The sequence below is a fragment of the Anser anser genome, assembly GCF_964211835.1.
Source record: "Anser anser genome assembly, chromosome: 1".
NCBI classification, from domain to species: Eukaryota; Metazoa; Chordata; class Aves; order Anseriformes; family Anatidae; genus Anser; species Anser anser.
In genome coordinates this window covers 196,170,779-196,192,238 of record NC_139720.1, presented here as the reverse complement: position 1 = coordinate 196,192,238, position 21,460 = coordinate 196,170,779, and the positions used below count along the sequence as shown (strand labels likewise).

The 21,460-nt window shown below is 41.3% G+C and overlaps 1 protein-coding gene across 8 annotated transcripts in view; it reads left to right on the top strand.

The window, feature by feature from the left end:
• Nucleotides 1-21,460, top strand: part of GRIA4 (glutamate ionotropic receptor AMPA type subunit 4) — a 224,548-nt gene that overhangs the window by 189,438 nt on the left and 13,650 nt on the right. For 3 of the 8 annotated variants that reach the window (XR_014578151.1, XM_083820244.1, XM_083820247.1), the window contains exon 14: nt 17,007-17,121. The exons of the other annotated variants lie outside the window; for them this stretch is intronic. Coding sequence is in view for 2 of the 3 variants with exons in the window: in XM_083820244.1 (XP_083676370.1) it covers nt 17,007-17,121 (115 nt within the window). In the remaining variant the exon portion in view is untranslated. The remainder of the gene's footprint in view (nt 1-17,006; nt 17,122-21,460) is intronic. 8 annotated transcript variants of the gene reach the window in all.

Here is a 21,460-nt window from a genome sequence, read left to right as displayed (position 1 = left end):
GTCAGGTTATTCACTTCTGTGTCAGGAAAAAAAGGGACATTATATATTTAAACGTAATCAATGAACTTCCCTAAAACTGTGAGTGAAAACCAAAATCTCTCAAAAATACTGATACCATTACTGTATACATGTCTTACTGACTTTCTGGAAGTTTTCCAGGGCTTGATAAGAATTAATCCCCAGAGTATGCCAGTGGGATACAAAAGGGTTATCATTGTTTCCGATCTGCAGATGCTTGGAGGAAAAAAATCTGTTTCTTGGCACCTCAGAAATAAATTTCTCCTGCCCTTTTCCCTGCCATTTCCTCTGTCCTTTGTAAAGTAGCTCAGCAGAGGGCAAGATGCAGCCTATTATATTCTAACAATGCAGCTCGTTATTATTTCTGTCTTTTCGTTTTATTACAACTCTCTGGCTGTTTAGGTGTCAATTCCCAGAAAACTGCCAGGCTTCAGAATATGTATTCGTTAAGGGCACAAGCCAGCTATGCTTTGAAGTTGATGGTACAGTTCCCATCAAGTAAAAGGCCTATCCCACTAAGATAATAATTGTCCAGGTAAATTGTAGGTAGGCTAAAGCAAGGGAGCAGGGCACTGAATGGCATCTCAGCGGCTCGTAACAATAACTCTCCGTGGAACTGACATTTGAGAAACAAATAATACCTTCAAAACAGTTTGCAATTAGTCTGTGTGGTAGTTGCAAAACTGCCCACTTCCAATTGGCAGTAAGTACCAGATGGACTCCCAAGAGACACAAAATGACCATTTAGTCTTCTATATGCAGCCTTGGCTTTGTGAGAAATCCAAAAGGAGGAAGGAAAAAAAAAAGAAAAAAGAAAAAAAAAAAGTTTATTTTCTTTTTCATGGAGTTTCTTTGAGCTGAGAACAGTATTTTAGACTGGCACACTGAGCAAAAGAGTAGGCAATATGGAGAGAGTGAACGTCCCAAAAGGCAAGGTGAAAAGATGTTCCCAATGAAGAAAGTGCAGAACAAGATTCAGCTCTAAAATGCAGCTATTTCCCCACATCAACAAGCTGTTCCCAAGGTGCTCAGGTTCCAGATAAAAATGACCATGTATGTATCTCACAAACCAACACAAGTTTAAAAGATTACATGATAGAACAAATACTTATGGCTGATCAATAGTCATTTCTCTGAACTGGTCTACCTTGTTTGTGGTAGGGAGTCAAAACTTGTGCTCTTTTTCTCAGTTAGCTGTCTCTAGATATCCTTTCTGCAAGTCTGTGTGTATTTTTATAGCTAGAAGCTTTACTTACATCTTCTGCCTTCATTCCTCTGCTACCTTTTTCAATTAAGTCACTCAGAAAGAGTTTAAATCAACACTGAAATAGGATTTAGATCCTGTTTAACTGTATCTTAGCAAATCACACATGTTAAACAATGCCATGTGTTCTTTTGTTGAGTGGGACTGTCTTTTAACAGCTTTCAGCAGGATTGACAGTTTTCTGTAGTCAGCGTTTGACTACAATTTTCCCTGCACTTCTTAAAAGCCAAAGGTCAACTGGATGAAAGGGGAGCTATAGGTCCAAGCCTGACCTTACACAGAGACCTGTTTTATTGTTATACTTCAGTTATTTCTTTCCACTCTGAAAAGATATGTGAAAAGAATAATCTGCCTCCTGGACCCAGAGAAGACAGGGTTTCTTCCTTCCTTCCTTCCTTCCTTTCCTTCCTTCCTTCCTTCCTTCCTTCCTTCCTTCCTTCCTTCCTTCCTTCCTTCCTTCCTTCCTTCCTTCCTTCCTTCCTTCCTTCCTTCTTCATTCCTTTCTTTCTTCATTCCTTTCTTTCTTCATTCCTTTCTTCCTTCCTTTCTTTCTTCCTTCCTTCCTTCCTTTTTTTTTTTTTCATGTAGCTAGGAATAGCATATGTGCAGGAAGATCCATCTCCCTTGCACCTTCCATCATGAGCAGCAGGAATGAGCAGGGGCTGCAGGTGAGAGCATCCCCAACACCTGGCAGCCCATCTGTTACCTCCAGGATAGGCTTCCTGTGTACATAATTACACATTAGGCTCGTTTTGGTCTATTGCTTATATGGTTCAATCTAGTGAAGCCAAAATTTGCAACCATGTGTACCTTAAGAGAGTGAGGCTCTCTTACATTTAGAGTGAGACTTTGGCTTTCTTGTTATGGATGCAGGCAACTGATTTTGCACACAGCAGTGTGGAAATTCTTTCAATAGCATTTTAGGCTGTGTCATGTGTGTGATTCAGATCAATTTTGGATCTTAAAATTGAGTCTACAGAAAAGCTCATTGGATGTGGTTGGAGTTCTGGAAGTTATTTCCTACATAATATCTCAGTTTTGTGTGGGTAAGTGAAAACACCCACATTTCAGGTGCCAAAATGCAAATGCTACCAGGCAATTACCTAGGTTCTTACATTTTCAACAAAAATTTTGAATTTGTGCTGCATTTCCAAAAATGCGTTTTACTGGTTGCAGCACAAAGCAGTAAGAATGAGGATGTAGTTTGACGCTCATTTCTTTATTAGTTGTAATTAAAAATATTATTTCCTTCTGTGGATAAAGCTCAGGGACTAGCCTACATTCATATGCGCCATGCTAAGATCCACCTCCTCAGGTTTCAATCAGTGTATGTTATTATTTTAATTGTATTCTAACATTACCTGCTAATAAGGTTTGTTGTTGTTTATTGTGTTTGCTTTTTTTTTTTCTCCTTTAAATCTACATGAACACATGACAATTAGTTCTAGTTGTGCAGAGTTTAAACACTGTGAACGCAGGCTATGAAAGTGTAGTTGAAAGTGAACAGAAAGTCATCACAGTTTCTTGAGGACTTCAGAATTTTTCCTACCACAGTTAAATAAACAGGCTGCTACTTTTGGCATCTCTTTTAGATGTGGGCAATTATCCAGGGTAGTTTCCAATTAGAGTGCTTTTAGTTCATCCAATTTGTAGACCACAAGAGAAGATATTATGGCATCAAATAAAATAACTGCAAACATTCAGACCACATCTAGAATACCACATCCTTTTTTGGCTTCCTAATTCAAGAAAAACATCAATAAATTGAAGCAATTTCAGCAGAAGCTCATCAAGATGGTCAGGAGCTGGAGCACCTGCTCTGTGAGGAGAAGCTGGGGGAGCTGGGCTTGTTCAGCCTGGAGCAGAGATGACTTTGTGGAGGATCTGATGGCAGCCTCCAGAGCCTATGGGGAGGTCACTGAGGAGATGGAGCTGGGCTCTTCGCGGCAGTGTAGGTCAGGAAGATAAAAGACATTGGACATAAGCTGAAACAGAAGTGGATAAGAAGGAGAAATTTTTTCCCTGTGAGGATTGTCAGGCAGTGGCACTGTTTGCCCAGAGAGGTTTTGCACTGTCCATCCTCAGAGGTTTTCAGACCACAACTGGACAAAGCCCTGAGCAGCCTCGTCTGACCTCAGGGCTGAGCCTGCTGTGAGCAGGAGCAGAGACCTCCTGAGCTCTCTTCCAGCTTGTGCTATCCTGTGATCCTTTTGTGACATTACAGGTTGGACATCTCCAGCCATCACATTTAATCTCCTGGAACTCCAGGAGCATTCAGAAAGTGGCAGGAGCTTATGGAGGGGGTTGTGTAAGTTTCCTTCCTAGTAAAAGTCTTTCCCCAGCTTGTACAAAAGTTGCTCCTAACCACCAGCCTGCAGTTACGATTTCTGTGAATTAAAAGTCAGTCAGTTGATCTCATCTAAATCCCAGCCTCATGCTGGAAATGCAAAATAGAATAAGGGTATGTGAACTCAGTGAGGTGGCAGTGCTGAGTATCTCTGCTTTACCAGGGCACAGGGAGCCCTTAAGTTTCTAAGTGACCTTACAGAACTGCTGAGCGGTTGAGAGCAAGCACATCTGTGGAAACCCTAACAGCAGGGTCAAAAAGTGGAAAAGTTTTTTTATTTGGGGAGTCAGAGAACTCAGGTTGGCTCTCTCTCACTTTTGGCAGGGTTTTTTTCCAGAAAAATCAGGAAAATCTCATGGGTAAAGACTGAATTGAGAGCATGTGCACAGCCTATCTAGTCTATCTGTAGTAAGTAAGTGACTTTCACTGGGAGGCCAGAAGGCAAAATTCTGTAAATTCTTGCCTGAGAAGGCCCAAAGATTTCTGAGAGGCAGTGAAGTGTGGTTGACTGAGCGAGAGGTTGGAAGTCATGCCATACTGATGAGCATAATTATGATCCTGCCCCCCGTTTCCTGGGAGTCTTGGCAGAGGTCAGCTCACCTTCTGGCTTCAATTTTACCTCTGCAAATTGAGGGTAATGACAATTGCCCATCAGTCTTAGAAGAATAGTGAAGATTAATAGCATAGTGTTTACTGTGCTGTGAATATATAAAGTCCATTCCTACATGAGATGTTTGTATTCTTACCTCAAGTCCATGGAAGTGTGTGCTTCAGAATGAACCCCTCAGTAGGTTTATCCATGCCTTTGATCACAGAGACTGTTTTAGAGGCAAAACAACAGACAAAAAGTAACTTCAGCTAATGGTTTATGAACAGTGCTCTATGAACACGTGTTGTTCTGTCTTCGCTTTAGATAGCAACGGCAGAAATCTCCATCACCAGTGTACCCTCTTTCCTCCTGCTTTTTTATTAAAAATACATGGCAAGTGGGCAAGTATTCAGGGTGACAACAATTGCAATAGCTGGATCTCCCTGTTCACTGTAGAGATCTGTCAGTAATTTGTGTGCTTTGTAGTCTCTATAGCCTGGCTGCTTGTGTTTGAAATGTCACAAGTTTATTACAGTATTACCTGTGAGCGCGTTTAGTCTACCTGGTTATGAGTGCTGGTGCATGTGCATTTCCTGCTGTGTGCATGTCCGTACCAGTGGTGGCAACAGCTGGTTGCCAAAGGGATTGGATTGCCCTTGTGTGATAATTTCACCTGATCTTCAACTGATGTTTCACTGGCTTCAGGGCATTTTAATTATCAGCAGACTGGCTATTGGGCCGACCATCTTCTCTGGTTGCTGGCACTGTTGATGCTTGTCTCAGCCTATCAGATCTTCCTCATTAACTTCTGCGATAATATTCAGACAGAAAGTCCTAGGAACTCTTCCAACTAATCCCCATTTTGGCTGCTGACCAAACAAGGCTTTATATGACACAACTGTAATTGCTTCATTTGTATGGTATTGATCTGCCACTAGGCAAAACACAATCCAGCACTTCACTAAGGCTCAAGTTATGCAGTATTATTTATTGCTTGTGTTGCAGTTGCAGGTAGAGTTCCCACCTGGGGAATGGACCCCCTATGTTTCTCTCAGTCCCCACTTCTAATTAAAATAATGAACTTCAAAGTGCATTGTAATTAGACCAAAGCTTAAGAAACCATCTCTTAGCAGGAATCTTTCCATGTATTTCCTTCTTTGTAAACCTTCTTTCTGAAGAACGTCAGAAAGAAGTCACAAAGAAGCATGTAATGATACAGAAAATTCTCATGCCTCTTCTCAGTCTAATTTTAGATCTCATCACAGTGCCCCAGCCATGCAGATCTTATGAGTTAGTGGTCTGCTTCTGGCAACAGCAAAAATCAGCCGATTCCTCAGTGTTACCAATGGCTTCTGACATAGTGGCCGTGTCAGGTTAATACCTTTGTGGACACTGATGTCAGTGAATGAATTCCCTCAGAAGCAAACTGCATTTTGCCTTATAGCTTTCCCACGTCAGGTTACTGTCCTCACAAGGAAAAAAATACTGAACAAGCAGACTGCTTGTATTACAGCATTTTCAGTACTGTACAGTATGCCAATGGTATTTGGCTTTGCTGTCACTTCATACTTTTCTTATTGAGGTGAGACTAGGATGGCTGAAAGTCCAACCAGATGGGCAAAAGATTGGTGTTCGTTGGAAACAGAAACCTAAAATAGTTTGAGTTCTAAAATAAAAATAAATAAATTCAGCTGAATCTGGCTACTCTTCAAAAACCTGGGAACAGTAACAGTAATAAGTTGTGTTGTGCTTTTTTTTTTTTCAGTTGCAGCTTCTGAGAGGATGCCAGCAGGCTTTTTCTCTCACTGTGGCTCTTGCCACAGATGCTTACATTTTCTGTCACCCTAAAAGTGGTTAAATGCAAGTCATTTTGTAGGAATCTTCTCCTGAGGACATCCCAGAAATGTTAGCTAGGACAGAGGACTTCTGTCACCGTTTATGGAGCATCTTAAGCTGACAGTGAGGTAGCTTGTGAAAAAGGTGTGCACAGATTCTCAGTCAAGCATCTTTACGTGTAAAAGTCACTCTATTCCTGTTGTGAAGAAAGCAAAGTATGCCACATGCAGGTGCAATTCTCTATTTTTTGTTAATAGCAGTTCTATTTAAGAGAAAGCCTACGTTAAGCTAGTAAATAATTCTAAAACCTTCTAATTTAATGTGACTTAGATAATGCCAGTCAATACTAGTGACACACCAGTCACTAGTGTAAAGGATTTAAAGTGCCTTAATTTCCGTATAGAGAAAACAATGATAAATAATTTAGCAGTAGGAATAGTAATTATTGCCTATCTAAATCAAGTTACTAAAGACAACCAAATTTTATTGGCCTAAGCATTCATAAAAATTAAATATTAACATTTCAAAGCCAACTGCCCTGGCTGTGTCCCCTCCCAGTTCCCTGTGCACCCCCAGGCACCTCGCTGGCAGGGCAGCACCAGGAGCTGAACAGCTCTTGGGTCTGAGTAAGCAGTGCTCTGCAACAACTAAAACATTGGTGTGTTATCAACATTATTTTCATCCTAAATTCAACACAAGGCACCATGTGACCCTCTACAAAGAAAATTAACTCTATCCTAGCCAAACCCATGACACTTGCATATAATTTATCTTATTAATACAGTTGAAATTCTATATGCTGTCATTTAAATGATAGATACATGGAAAGGGAGACAGCGTTCCACAAGTGAAAAAGGGCTCATTTAATCATCTTTTGCTTCTCCTAGATATTGTCCTACTGAAGTAAACAATATTATCTTAATTTGTTAGTTCTCAAGCTACTAATTTCCTTTGTGGTTTGTTATTGAAAAGTCCTTGATATTTGCTTGACGAAGGTTAATTTGCACATTATTTAATTGTAAAAACACTCCTGCATATCAAGGTAGACAGCAGATTACCTTTTCTTAATCTTAAACATCTCTAACATCTTAAAATAATCAGTTGCTGTTATGCAGTCTTGCTGCTTATGGGGAAGGAAATTCAGCTACATGTCTTAAGGACTAGAATAACAGGACAAGGTCATGTAAAATTAAGAGTAGTTCCTCTTATTCATCCTGCCATTCTGTGTTCATAAGGAATGACAAGCAGCCTGGCATGAGTGAAAAGTTGCAGAAGCCTGATTGTGAAATCCTTGCAAACATTTTCAGATTTGAAAGTATCCAAAAATGCCAGAGAAACTCAGTGTTGTATTTAGAAAGATCTTAGTTTTTTTATATTACCTACACTGCTACCCAAAGAACATATGATTATAAAGCATGTTGAGAAATGTGGCTAGTTAGGAATCAGAAAAACTAATTTTTGCAGTGAGTCCAACAGTTTATTTCACTCTTCATGGTTTGTACTGCGAGTCCTGCCTTTCTGGAGGTCACAGTACCATTTCTTCCAAGGACAGGTGATTCCTGTTCTTGGTCTTCCTGCGGATGAAAGATGTGTAATGCCCAGTCCAAGGCACAGTGTTTTTGCTGCTGCTGGGACATGTGGAATGGAGTGAAAAATTAGAAGCTGCTGAAACAGCTGCCACCCGCTTTGTGCTGGAAGGTTTTGATGTACCCAAACCTTCCTTTTTGTCAGGTGGCCAGAGCGTGCAATACTAATAGGCTGTAGAGCAGTCCACCACTGGTATCTAACCTATTGAGGTGGATGTAAAGAAGGAACCATTTTCTAGGTTGTAAGGAGCTACGCCTTATTTCTATTCAATAAGTACCGAATTGCATCCAAAAGAGACACATTTTTCCAGAGATGAGTGTTACCCTGTCTGAAGGAGTTAGGTATATTTGGGGTGTGTATTTGAAAATGCTCATTTTAAGCATTTCCCATTTTTAAATATTTTAAATGCTTTTAGCACTATAAAATGTATAAACAAAGTAAAGGGCTCAGGATTCCAAAATTTCAAAGGTGAGAGAGAGTTTCAAGAAGTCATCAGTGGGCTAAACCCATCCTCAATGCAATTCCAACTTTGTGGAAACAGTTATACCAGTGCTAAGACACTTTTGAAAAATCCCACTTGAGTCTTTAAAACATATTTTCAGTTGCAGGTGTTGGGCTGCAGCAGCCTATTCGCATAATCCTGTTTATGCTGAAACCAGCAAGAAAAACTGCACTTTGAAAAGTGGCATTGTTCCACAAGAACAGGATTAGGTAGTTGTTAGCCAAAATTAAAATAGCTCAGAGTTGAGAGAAGCTAGTGTTTCTGCTTCTGCTAAAGACTGTCTGACGAACCAATATGAGGAATTACCCCAGGGACAATTTTACGTGTTTTTTATTTACAGCAAAACTTTGCATAAAACTGAAAAGCAAGCTGAGTTGCCTTCCCAGGTCAACTGCTGTTGTTTTTACCCAGGCAAAATACATATTTAATTGTTTGTGCCAAGAAACGTTTGCATACTGTAATTGGAGTATCTTCCTGCAAAACAGCTTTCAATTTATATAAAAATTTTAAACTACCGTAATCAGACTTCTAGCTGGTGTAAATTGTCAGAACTTCTTTGAATTCAAAGTAGCTATAGCAATTTTTAACAGCAGTGGGTCTCCCATTAATTGGAACTCCTGCTGATCCTCAAGGTGTCAGAGTTTGGCTCATATTTGTTTACAAAGCTCAGTTCAAGTAACTGAGCTGCGTACATAGGATATACATAGAAGCTGTAAATACTCGGTGCTGCTGGAAATTAACCATCTTATTTGGATGGCTAAATGAGGAGGGATGTGATTATTTTAATTAGCCACAGTCGAAAAGTATTTGAACTTTGCTTTAAATTTCTCATCTCTAAACAAACAATATATATGTACTCTTATTTATTCTTAATTTTTGTAAAATATTTGGAGATATTATTCTGTAAGAGGTGATTTCAATGCAATTTAACAGGGGATTTTTAAATAACGTGTATAAGTGATAGCTTCTAAAAAAAAAATGATGCAAGGGACACAGCCTGCCCATGGGTTTTCTGCAAGAGTTATCTTCCTACAGGTCACTCAGTTTTGCAAGATGGAATTGAAAAGACACCTTCTCTCCTGGTGGGTCCTCTGCTGGGCCTGGACACTCACCTGAGGTGGTGGGTCATGTCCTTTCTCTGAAAAGCATGTGCATAGCAGTGGAAGATTTTAGCAGGAAATCCTGAGAGATCTACTGCAGTAGAGCTAATATCATCGTGAAAGCTTACAACGTGAATACTAGTAGTTCTTTATTGAATATAAATGATGGGTGAGCTATCTGAGCAGGTTCCAAAGACTCTATGTTGTTTGCGCTACTAGATACACATGAAAATATTTTGATATGTACAGTGTTTTGTTTTTTCAATTAAATAGCATTAGAGCATGCAAACCTTCATAAATCCAGTACAAAAATTATTCCCATAAATTTTTGAATGTGTTTAAAAAAACATGATTTCAAAGTTGGCCCTTTGTATTTTAAATTTGGGTTGTTTTTCTTGTAAAAATGCTCTTGCAGTTAGCTCCCATTTTTAATATTTGCATTATTGATCGATCCTTCAAGCCTTCTGAGTATGGAATGATGTAAGCTTTGGCTACATCTTCCTCATTAACAGAGTGCTTGTTTCATTCCTAATTTATTAAATACATTCAGCCAATGCCATGAAGCTTTACACTTAATTTCTCTTGATGAATTGTCAAACACCCTTAAACTGTGCTGCATTTGTATAGTGTTACAATCTGCCATCAGCACTTTTTCAAAACACAGTTAAAATAAATAGCTCAGAAGACAGGCAGGTTTTCATATATTTTTTTTTGCTTCGTAAGGTTGCATTTTAATTTCCTCCCATTTAAAATGGTTTGAACAGATAATACAAACAAGCCAAACAAATGCGCCCGCTTGTGTTTCACTAAATAGGTCTAAGCCAGATCCTCAGCTGCATCCAGGAAGCACTCGATTGCGTGGCGAGGGGAGGCAGCTGTGGCCTCCGCTTCCTGAGCCACCTGAGCTGGATGCAGATCAGATCATAAGGGAATAACTGCAGCTCACATCACTGAAGTAAGGTCACTCGGCTTCACCAGCTGCCCTCTGCTGTGTCCCAAGGGGACCCTCCAGACCAAGCCAGGAGCATCGAGTGGCTTGGCTTTGTCGGCAGGTAGCTGCAGGGAGAGCCACCCAACGTGCAAAGGAGAGGATGATCATTGTGTTGCTTGAGAGGCATCATCATCTGCCAATGTGTCTCTGGCTTTGATATGGTGGACTCAGGGAAAACTTGTTCTTTTGGTGAATTTCTCACCACCGCGCTCATGGCTTCACTTCCCTTTGTGCAGCACCTCATTGGTCAGTCCCTCTTTCAAGCCAGTCACCACTAGGATATATTTATATATATGTATAACAAACATATATGACAACCCAGTCAGGAATTTTACTGAAATAGAAAACAAAACCCTGTATTTTTCCATTTAGTCCATACCTTGCTTCTCGTGCTCCTGTGGTGATTTACTTGTTTAAATTTCTGCTGCTGTTTGAGGTTTGAAGGATCTAAGGCTAAAGAGAGGTGGCATCCCTCTGCACAATGTCACTTCTTAGCAGCTAAATGATTTCTGAGGCTTTCCAATCCCTGTGAGAAGGATTTGAGAAAAGCCTTTTAGATGGTCGGGGTCTGTGCTTCTGCCTCAGTGAGCTGCAGCAGTGGCACCAAGAGTGGTGGGATGATATGACATGCAGCACAGCTGCAGTTTAAACAGAGTTGTCTGTGTGTGTGTAGAGTCTCCTTAGTGAGTCATGGCATTTTTACACTTCCTGCTTGTTAATTATTGTGATCAACATCCCCAAAAGAATTCAGTGACAGAGCGGTGCCGCAGTCAGTGAAGGCAAAGGCAGAATTTCTCCAGGAGTCGGCCCAGCATTCAGTGAAGTATTTTGGCATCTAAAGTGCCCGTTACACAGGATTTATGAGTCTAAGTTCAGGAAAGAGATTCAGGAAAATGTCAAACCGGTTTAAATAGCTAAGACATTTAAGTTTCCCTGGCAAAACTCTACTGGTTGCTTAAAAAATGGCTATTAAATGCTCCCAGCAGAGATTCTGCCTTTGCTGTAATGAGTACCTGGGGACCTGTCTGTGACTTTAGGCCACTTAGTATTCAGAAATGGGTATTCTGTGACCTGGCTTCCTGGAGGAGATTTCCTTTGCTAAATGTGTTCAGGCCAAGGCTAACTCCTCCACGCAGCCTTCACAGGTAGTGCTGACTGTGGTGTTTTCTAGCCATCGCAGAACAACTGTGCATTGGGGAATTTGGGGAGCAGTTGTGTCTGAGACTGTGGATACGTGTTCGTGTCTAATCAGGCTGGGGAGAGCCTTTGCTATCTATTGCATGTGTTGGTGCTCTGAGCGTCAGACTGTTGAAAACGGGCCTGACCTTACCATGAAGGATGCTGTTCTCGTGTGTGTTTCTGGTTGCTTTAGATGCTCAGTCGCAGTGCTGAAATATGCACTTAAAACAGTGCATTGGGCACCATTTGGTGCTCCCTCCCATGCTGTTCCCCTGTGGCTGTCTCAGATTTTCAGCAGCACTACTGGTTCAGGGAGTGTAGTGATAGGACAAGGAGTAGTGGTTTTAGACCATAGATTTTGATCAGATAAAGGAAAAAAAATCCTGACTATGAGAGTGGTGAGGCACTGGAACAGGTTGCCCAGAGAAGCTGTGGATGCCCCATTCCTGGAAGGCCAGTTTGGATGGGGCTTTGAGCAACCTGGTCTGGTGGGAGGTGTCCCTGCCCATGGCAGGGGGGTTGGAACCAGATGGTCCCATCCTTTAAGGTCCCTTCCAACCCAAGCCATTCTGTGATTTTGTATGATTCTGTGCTGCCTGTTGTGGTCCCCAGCCTGGGCATCTGTCTCATTCCCTTGTGGTTTAGGGGCCTTTGTGTGTATCCGCCCCTCTTGCATTTCAGCGTGTAATTGCTAAATGCCATGGTGTTGTGTGCCATGGCATTTGGTCATTTGTTGAATGCCTGCCTCACTGCTTTGTACCGACTGAAGTCCAATAGATGGGCTGTCTGTCAACTGTTATTGTGACCCAAACTCATTGGAAGGCAAAGCAAACCTCTCTGCCTTCTTTTCTGGGCTTTGGGCAAGCATGCTGCTGCCATTCTTTTGGGTGGTAGACCAGTTATCCCTATCTGGTGTTGTAGATGTTGTTTTGGAAAGGGCTGTGTAGGTGCAGTCATCTGTCTGTGTAGTTTTATCTTCTGCTGACTATGAAAGGCTTATCTGCAGGTGGCACAAATAGGCTCTTGGAGGAGGAAAAAAAAAAAAAGTGACACTAGCATTTTGAACAGATTTAACTATTTATTTATTGGGAGATAGAAAGTGATTTTAATTGAGTGAGAATGATTTAATTCTCATTAAGTTTTGCACACTGCAGAACTAGAGGCAGTGTACAAAGAGCTGTGATCCATGCATTGGAATCACTGTCCATGCAGTCACATAATAGTGAAGTGAGGAATCATTGTAACACAGCGCTGCAGTTTTGGCTGAATTGGTGTGATAACTGCATACAAGGACTCCCTTTTCTTCTGGGTAATAGAAAATGCAGGATTGTGCAATGACAGCAAGGATTAAGAGTGAAATATTAAAGCACTTGCCTACTTTCTACTGTTAAGCCCTTACTCTTGCAAAGCTTTCAATTCCTTTAATGAGGAACAAATTGTTCTTCAATGGGAGTTTTGCCTAAATGTGGAATCAAGGATTCAGTCCTATTCTTTAATGATGAAAGATCATCATTTAAAGAACAACGTTTCTGCCACAGATTGCCAAGTTTCAAAATGTCTTCGTCTGTGGCAGAATGAAGCACTGTCTAGGCTGAGTATGAACAATCTAGCATGACTGTAGATTCATACTGAGGTCTCTGGTACATAATTTTCAATGCAGTCACTGCTGCACCTATCAGGGTCTCAATTATGACATTTCTGTGTGAGATACAGCAGTGTTCTCTGTGTTTTGCTGACCAGAAGGAAATTGTTCCCGCATGTTGAGGTGGACCTGGATAACAAAGCAACAGAGAAAGCGGTGTGAAACTAACCTGTTTTTACATGGCCTACTAGACATGATGAGGACAATAATGTGTTACATTTATAAACAATACAGTTTAATTTCAGAGCAATGATTGCAGCTTAAATCCACATTTACTTCGTCATCCTTTTTATTTCCATTTCTCTATTGTGCCGTGAAACTGTCGAATAACCCAGCTAAATAACCCTCTCATGAATGGGTTTCATTTATTTATTTATTATTCTAGGATTACTATCAACCAGCTGTAGCTTCTCTAAATGACCATGGAAAAAAATCTTTAATAATCTTTAATGTTTTGAAAGATAAATTCAAACTTTTGGAAGTAGGAAAGCTCTTCCCCTTCAAAATGGGCATTAAACATGAGAATTTATATTAATTGTCAAATAAATTTTCCTAGTAGTTTTTTATTCATCTTTGAATAGCCATATAAAAGGCCAAAGTAGACATTAATTTGAAAAGCTTGAAAAACTCTGAAGCCTAAAGGGATTTACAGTGCTGAGGGCAAAAAGTTGTAAGCTATCAGGCAACCCAAGGTATTATAATGATTGAATAAAAACTTTCAGAAGTTTTATGAAAACAGAAGGACATTGTCTAATTCAATGAGCTTTAGTGTTCATACTTGAAAAACTACAGCTTAGAGGAAATAATATGAAGATGCTTTTACAGATAAATTGATTGATAGGGCTTCCAATCTGCTTTAAAACAGGACTGTGCTTAAGTGGCTCATTGAATGGAGCATTACTGATATTCCTTGAGATATACTTCATCCTTCACTGGAATGAACACTTCTGCCTGCATCTGTAGCACTGTCAAGGCAGTTGTTTATGTTATTGCTTCCCAGCATGACAATTAGACACAGCAGCATTAAATTAGACCTTGGTTTGGTTCCTCTTGAAAGGAACAGGAGTTTTGACATTGACTCTGCAGAGAGCAGGCTCAAGCTATGCACTGAATCCATTTTCTGAATAAGTAGTGTTGATCAGCATCAAAGAAACAGTGTTTCTAGGATAATTTTCATTTACGTCTCAGTCCCAAAGTCCTTACAAAGGTAAAATTTACATTTAGTATACTAGAAATATGTCTGCTAAGTGGCAGGGCTGGCCAAGCCATTATCTTTCTGAGTGGGGCAAAGAGGCAAAAAGCAGTGTTTGAAACTAAAAGCTGAGTAGGAAAAATCTGTAGTAAATATGACTGGTTCAAAAGCAATTGCTTCCAAGAACAAAAGGGACAAATGAACAATTTCATTCCTATTTTACAATTTCTCCTCTCCCTCTGGAGTGTGAACCGTAATTAGAGCACTTATACAAAATCACATTTGTCAGACTGGCTGCTAAATTCCCCTTAAAGCTTTATCCACAAAGAGCAGTCTGTTATCACTCCCACTACAGCCTACAGTTCTCGTTTGCACTTTCAGGGACAGACAAGCAATTATTCTATCCGTATTGAAAATCTCATGTAAATGTAACAACAGTGAAGCTAGGTGAGGCCAGTTCCACACAAAAGCTGTTTCCACATTTCCTGAGCAAAGACCTGTCTTGGTTCCAGCAGGAGCTATATGAAAAGCTGTTACCAGATAGTGGAGGTATGTCCTAAAGCCAACACTAGTCCCACAAACAGGGCGAGTGTTGCAAGGAAGGCTCCATGAGCTGTGAAATACTGCTGTCTGTACTTGTCTGCCAAGAATCTCTCTCTCTTAATGAGTGAGAAAAAAACATCCATTCTAACACAAGAAGAGACCCTCATGGATGAGAGACCAGACTTCTCTAGAGAGGGTGAATCACGCCCTGGTAGCTTCTGGTGCTATAAGATCAGCTGGAGCCCTGTCACCAGAGGATCTCTCCTCCTCAACCCTTCTGCAAGAGCTCTTAAGGTGCTGTATCCTCTCATAATTGATGAGAGGAAGATGCCATTAACAGATACAGCTCTTGCCTGACTGACAGATCTTGACAGTATTAAACAGATTCAAAAAGAAGAACTCAATTTTTCTCAACTTCATGTTGTCCCTGAAGAGTAGTAGTTAAGCTACTGTGACAGATACTTCTCTCCCAGCAGAGGCATAGGATGCCTCAAGGATTTGACTCCATTGCTCCACATACCTCTGCACATCCACAGGCAAGCCTGGGCAGACACCCACCAGAAGCAATGTACGTGTCTGGCAGGTATGGGTGCGCTAGGGACCTTTGAACATGGAAAAATGAATTGATGAATTTAATGAATTTAAAATTTATTTATTAATTATATAATTATTTATTTATTTATAAATATTGATGTAGTTGTTTACCATTAGGATATATGACTGTTGAGGCTGTTAGTAATAACAATAGGAAGTCATATACTTAAACAAGTGCAAACCTTCCTCAGCAAGTGATGAAGGCTGCATAAGTGCCTTGACAAATTATTTGTCGACTGCTTTTAAAATGTCATACAGGGATGTTAGCTCCTGTCATAAATCCGGGTGCCTTACTGGGTTTATATGGTGATCTCTAGTGTCTGCCCTCTGCTGTCCAATCTCAGTGCTCTGTGGATGCCTAAAGGAAAACCTCAGTGCACGGGCAGAAGCAGCCCCATCCCACAACCATCTGTGTCCCTTTCTTGCCTAAATTTCAGTGTGATCCCAATAGCCTGGACTTCATATCATACAGAATTGGTGATTAGCCTTCATGGTGGTAAGGGTTCAAAACCTGGACAGACCCAAACTGGTGTTTCCCTCACCTGGAAGAAGAACACTAAACCCAATTTAGAGGATACCATGTGTCGTGGAGCCCCTTTCAGCCTGTTTTGCCTATACCACTGTGCTGCAGGATTCATCTTCCACCCAGTGACTGTGCAATGTGTGTAAACCCTGCAGGGAGCAGTCACCAGGATTGCCCAACCACCCGCTTGTATCTCAACACCCTTTCAATGGGCACTTGAGCTTCTGCTCGGCTGCACCATCCCCAGGTTTCCCCAGGGAGGATGTCCTCCATCTCCACCTTCCTGCCCACCGAGGGTGGTGAGGGACACCAGCTGCTCTCCCAGGACAGCAGGGGAGTCCCTAGAGTTGCAGGACTAAGCTAGACCCCAGGCCCTGCATTTCCTCCAAGCTTCTTCTGTGTGAAGGCAGTGGGACTCCTCTTGAGCCTGCATCCCAAATGCATGGATGTGACTAAAGCAGGCGGTGAAGCTTCAGGTGGGCAGGACTCCAGGCACCTTTTTGAGCAGCATTTTCAATCAACTGGCTGGAGGCTGCACCACGCTATTAGCACTGCTCTTTGGCTGTGCCTCGCTCCCCACCACCCGCCCCTGGAGCCCCATCCCAGAGGTCCCCGAGGCTGTGCAGTATCACACTGCTATGCCTCAGAGCTGTACCTGGCACAGAGACGGGCAGGGCCAAGCCTAAGCTGGCTGCCTCTCTCCTCTGTAGGACATGGGAATGCATCTTCCCATTTAATTGAGAAATCAGCCTAGGCCCACGCTAAGTAGATTTTCTAAATATAGATTCAAATAAATCTGTGGAAATCATTTCCAATTCCAGACAGAGTTTTATCATAGTTTTTGCAAAAATTGTTTTGGTTGGTTGATAGAATTTTCTTGTTAAAATCCAAGCCGGTCTGAAAATCATTTCTATACGGGAAACACATTTTTCACATTTGAAGGTAACTACAATTATGTGTGCTGCCAAGGGCTTTGAAATATGGAAATGAGAGGTTTATTTAGTGTGTGGATCAAGCTTATAAACAGCTTAAGTCCTCATTCCTTCTAACATCTTAACAGCTGTGCAGTTTCTTACAAAATATGTTTTATCGTTTCAAGAAATGCTGTTAACCTCGCAGTTTTAAAACTGAATGAACAAGGCCTCTTGGACAAATTGAAAAACAAATGGTGGTACGACAAAGGAGAATGTGGCAGCGGGGGAGGTGACTCCAAGGTTAGCCTCAATGTCACCAAAAGCGGGTAAACAGTATGTAAAGTAATTGGTGCATCTGCTGGGGTTTTACCTGCAATGAAACAGCTTCTCCAGGATCACGGCATTGCCAGTACCTGCAGTTGAAATCTAGGTGTATGCAATTACTGTCAAAGCAAAAATATTTGCATTTGCTTAAGCATCCCAAAGGGAACTCATAAACACTCCCTGCTATGAAATCTATCACCAGTTTTCAGAAACCTGCACCTTCTAAAATTGTGATGAGCCTTTTCAGAGCTTACTCTTGTGAACAAGCAGTTTGAAACCTTCAGGAGCAAATATCAACTCGGATTTATTTTCTACAATATTGTATGACCCAAAATAATTTCTCAGTGACAGTAAAGAAAATCAGTGCAACTGCCTCCAAGCAGAAATCTAGTGCAGGGTCCAGGCTCAGAGATCCACTATTAACACAAACAGTACTGGTACAAATCATAATTTTCACAGGGGTATCCAAAACAGGAGGGCAAATTTCAGCTAAAATACCTTTGCATGGACATTTTATAATATCTTACCTGCAAACTCAAATCCGTGGTGGTTTCCTAGGCAGAATTGCTCAGAATGTATCATGCAGAAAAGTCCCAGAACTTACATCCTTCTCAGCTGTGGCATTTGCAGCCTTTCACCACCTCTGAATTTTAGGCTGAGGTGGTAACAGTTTCTTATTATTCCTGCATTTCCAGATCCTCTACCTGGCGAGAGTCACTGCTTCCTGGCTTCATCACAGCTTCCTTTTGGGAAACTGCCTTGTGCTGAAAGGAGGCAAAGATGTCAAAGTGAAAGATGTGAAAGTGGGGAAGGATAAAGATATTAAAAATGCCCCTTCAGTGCTAGGCAGTGTGTATTAATATTTATTTATGTGCTTGTGCGTGAACAATATATAAGAGAATGCTGCACAGGTAACTGTGCAGGCACAGAGCTAGTCAGATACAGATGATTACTTTTGATGGATTTGTCATACACAGTTTATGTAGCTTTCTTTACAATTGCCTACATATATTTTTCTTACTATTTTCTTTCCCCCTTTAGTCCTCCTGCTTTTCATGCTGTGTCCTGGCCTCAGGGACCATCCCTTGGGCTATTCTGCACTCACCCAGAACTGCTGTCCTACTCCTCTTCACTTTGTCTTCGATCCTGCTGCTCTACCTATTTTTCCCCACTTGCCAGCAGTCACAGTTTCAAAAAATGGTCTATATTTTCTGTTTCAAAGTGCATAGGCATTTTAGACCTGATAGCACATATGTGCAAGTGGAGCAGACACCAACTTCTGTTAAGAAGGTTGATGTGTGAACCATAAATATCCCATGTTGATACTATTAAAGTAGTACCCAAGTCTGAACTTTTCCATTACTGTGGATGGAGAAGGCATTTAAGTTTTAAAAAGTCACGGGCAGGGAGTCACATAATTAAAATGCCTCCATTTTCTTAAAATACATTCCTCACAAGCCTACTGTTGCTGAAATATGAGATAAAAGTTAGGTAGCAAACCAAGGGTCCTTTAACTCACCATCCTCAATTACCAGCCACTGGTGGTCTGAGTCACAAAGCAGGACAAGGAGAGCAGCTCGTGGTAGAGGGAAGGGCAGGGCTGCACCAGGGAATAATATGTCTGGAAGGTGCTGAAGGAGCAAGTTTGGTGTGATGGCAAGTGACAGAAGAAAGGGTAGGGGGAAAAAATAGTGAATGCAGGAGGGAGGTAGGAACACATTGTCATTGAAGAACAGGTGTCAGGCAGGAGTTCATGGTGGAATAGAAAATACAGTGAGTAAAACATTGTTAGCAAAGGATGAGGAACATGATGTAGCTCAACCTGTGGTCCTAGGACTACATAGAGCCTGCCAGCAGCATTTACCTGACCTCAGGCCTGTTTCTTGCCACAGTTTTTCATAGGCACAGGCAAGTGAGTAGCCATACCTATGCATAAGGACTGCACAGAGAGAGGAGAGAACACCCGGTGCTCCTAGAAGGCCCCAGGTCCATCATGTGCCTGTAGCGCCCATGCTGAGGAGGACCAGGCACATCATGGATATGAGTATGCATTATGTACTGCTCAAATTCTGCACTGTAGCAGCATCTGGTCTTGTTGTTTGTTTTTTTTTAAACTACAGCTACTCTGACTCCTAAAGGTGTTAGTTAGCCCTTTGTCATCTCCAAAATCCATTCCCTTGTTCAGAAACAGACTAGCAGTATCTGTAAATTAAAGTCAGTAAGACTATTTTTACTGAATTAAGGGAGCTCTAAATATTTTAATTTTATATGCTATCATTTAATCATCAGTGGAATAAACAGGATACAGTGCACTGTTGTTGCAAACCTGACTACAACCAGCAGGTCCTGAACTAAGGTCTTAAGCATGTCTAACCAATGCTCCTTTTCATTGTGTAAATTTAAAAAGAACAAAACCCGAGCTCTGTTATCAGCTCTGGTCCAAATTACGGGGCTTCCTATTGTCATGAGCAAAAATAAGAACATCTATCTTGTACTGAAAGCAATGCAGCACCTAAGCCTTAACTGGTCAAATGTGCTATTACTATTTGAAATTCTCCCATCAGCGAATGAGAGCCTAGACCCAGAATAAACTTCTTCATGGTATTAAAGAGGACTATAGAAATCAGGGAGTTTCACGAGAGCCCAGCAGTTCTCCAAGGTTTGTGTTACTCTATAAACTAAGATTTCTCCTACCCCCACTCTGTGTTCTGAAAAGCTAATTTGTAGCCTCCCCAGTTATTGTTCCCTTTAAGGAATGAGCTTCCAAAATTTGGAAAGACAGATCAGATTGTGATCCAGTTTCCAGTTTCCCCCATAAGACTGCGTTGTCAGCCCTGGGTACCTGACACTGCCTTCCCCTGCAGCCTAGTGACCTCAGCAATTAAGTGATGTTTGGAGAGAAGGCCGAGGTCCCTCAGTCATTTAAGTGCTTCTGAAAATAGTGCCTCAGATTTCAGCTGTATGCCACAGTACAGCTCATGAGATGATTCTTGTGATGCACAGAGAGGTATTTAAACCCAATTTCTGCCATTATATTCCACAGTTGTGATAAACTTGTGGGCTGAAGGAAGTTGTGCTGGCGAAGCTCTGCTCTGTCTCTGCCGGCAGCCCCCAGGAGAGCACAGCATCCCTTGTTTTTCATTCAGCGGGTGAGGCTGACCTTACACTTAATTAATGGCTCAGCCCTGACTGGGTAATGAAAGTGCTCCTAGAGCATACTTGTGATTGCTTTTTTTAAATCCCTGTCTCTTAAAATTCCGCATTGGTTTCAGAATTGCTCAACATTGTAATTTAAATGCTGTAACTGCCCATTCATCGTCCTGTACACAAGGAGCTCAGAACTTCATTAATGCCACTTTAAGGCACTGCGATTTTGCTGAAGTTGCTGGCACCAAATCCAGCCTTGGGCTCTTGAAAAACAGCCCTTCCAACAGAAAGTGGTAGAGGATAGGATGGGAGGAAACAAGTAAGGAGCCGAGTGGCAGAAGGGCTGAGGACATGGTGAGAAGATGGAAAACCACTGTCCCTGCACCCAGTCAGGCTGTGCCTCTGCTGATTTCAGCACACAGAAGAACAGGGTCTCCTCTGCTCTGCCACGTGGAATTTTTGCAATGTGGCTACATGGGACAAATCCTTCTCCATTTATAAAGGGTAATTGTAGTTAACATTTTTCATACATTACCCTTACATGAATTTGGATCCTGTGTGTATATAATAAGGGTGATTCTCAGCAGCTCTGCCAGCTTGCTCTCGTTATTAGTAATTACTAATTCAAGAATCACCAAACGACTTTAAAAAAAATCTATATTATCATTTTCTATTGTAATATACAAGACTGCACTAGATGGGAAATTTAATTTTAAATGCTGGATCTATCCTCTGTATATGATTTAAGTACATTGTTCTTGCTCGTGTACAGTAGACCATATCGATTCTTAGTTCCTGCCCCTTTAATGTCACTGGGACTATTCAGCAACCAGTGGGTAAGCACTGTGGTAACACATTATAGTCTCTGAACGTGTGACTGGCATGGTCAAAATGATTTTTATTTGGAGAGGAGATTTTTAAAGAAAGGAAAGATGCCTAGAAAGGCAACTTGCCCTGAAAGCCAAGGTGATGTGGGCATTCATTTCCCTTAAAAGCTGCTGAAAATCTCCTACTAAAATATAAAAACAAATAAAACAGCCTAAAATAAATTAAAAGTCACCATACCTGCAATCACTTCCTGTAACTGCAAGCAAGCATATATGCCAGTGTTCTTAAAAGTGTGAGCTAAAATGTTCCTTTTCAAATTTGCAGCCCTCCAGCTGGGCTT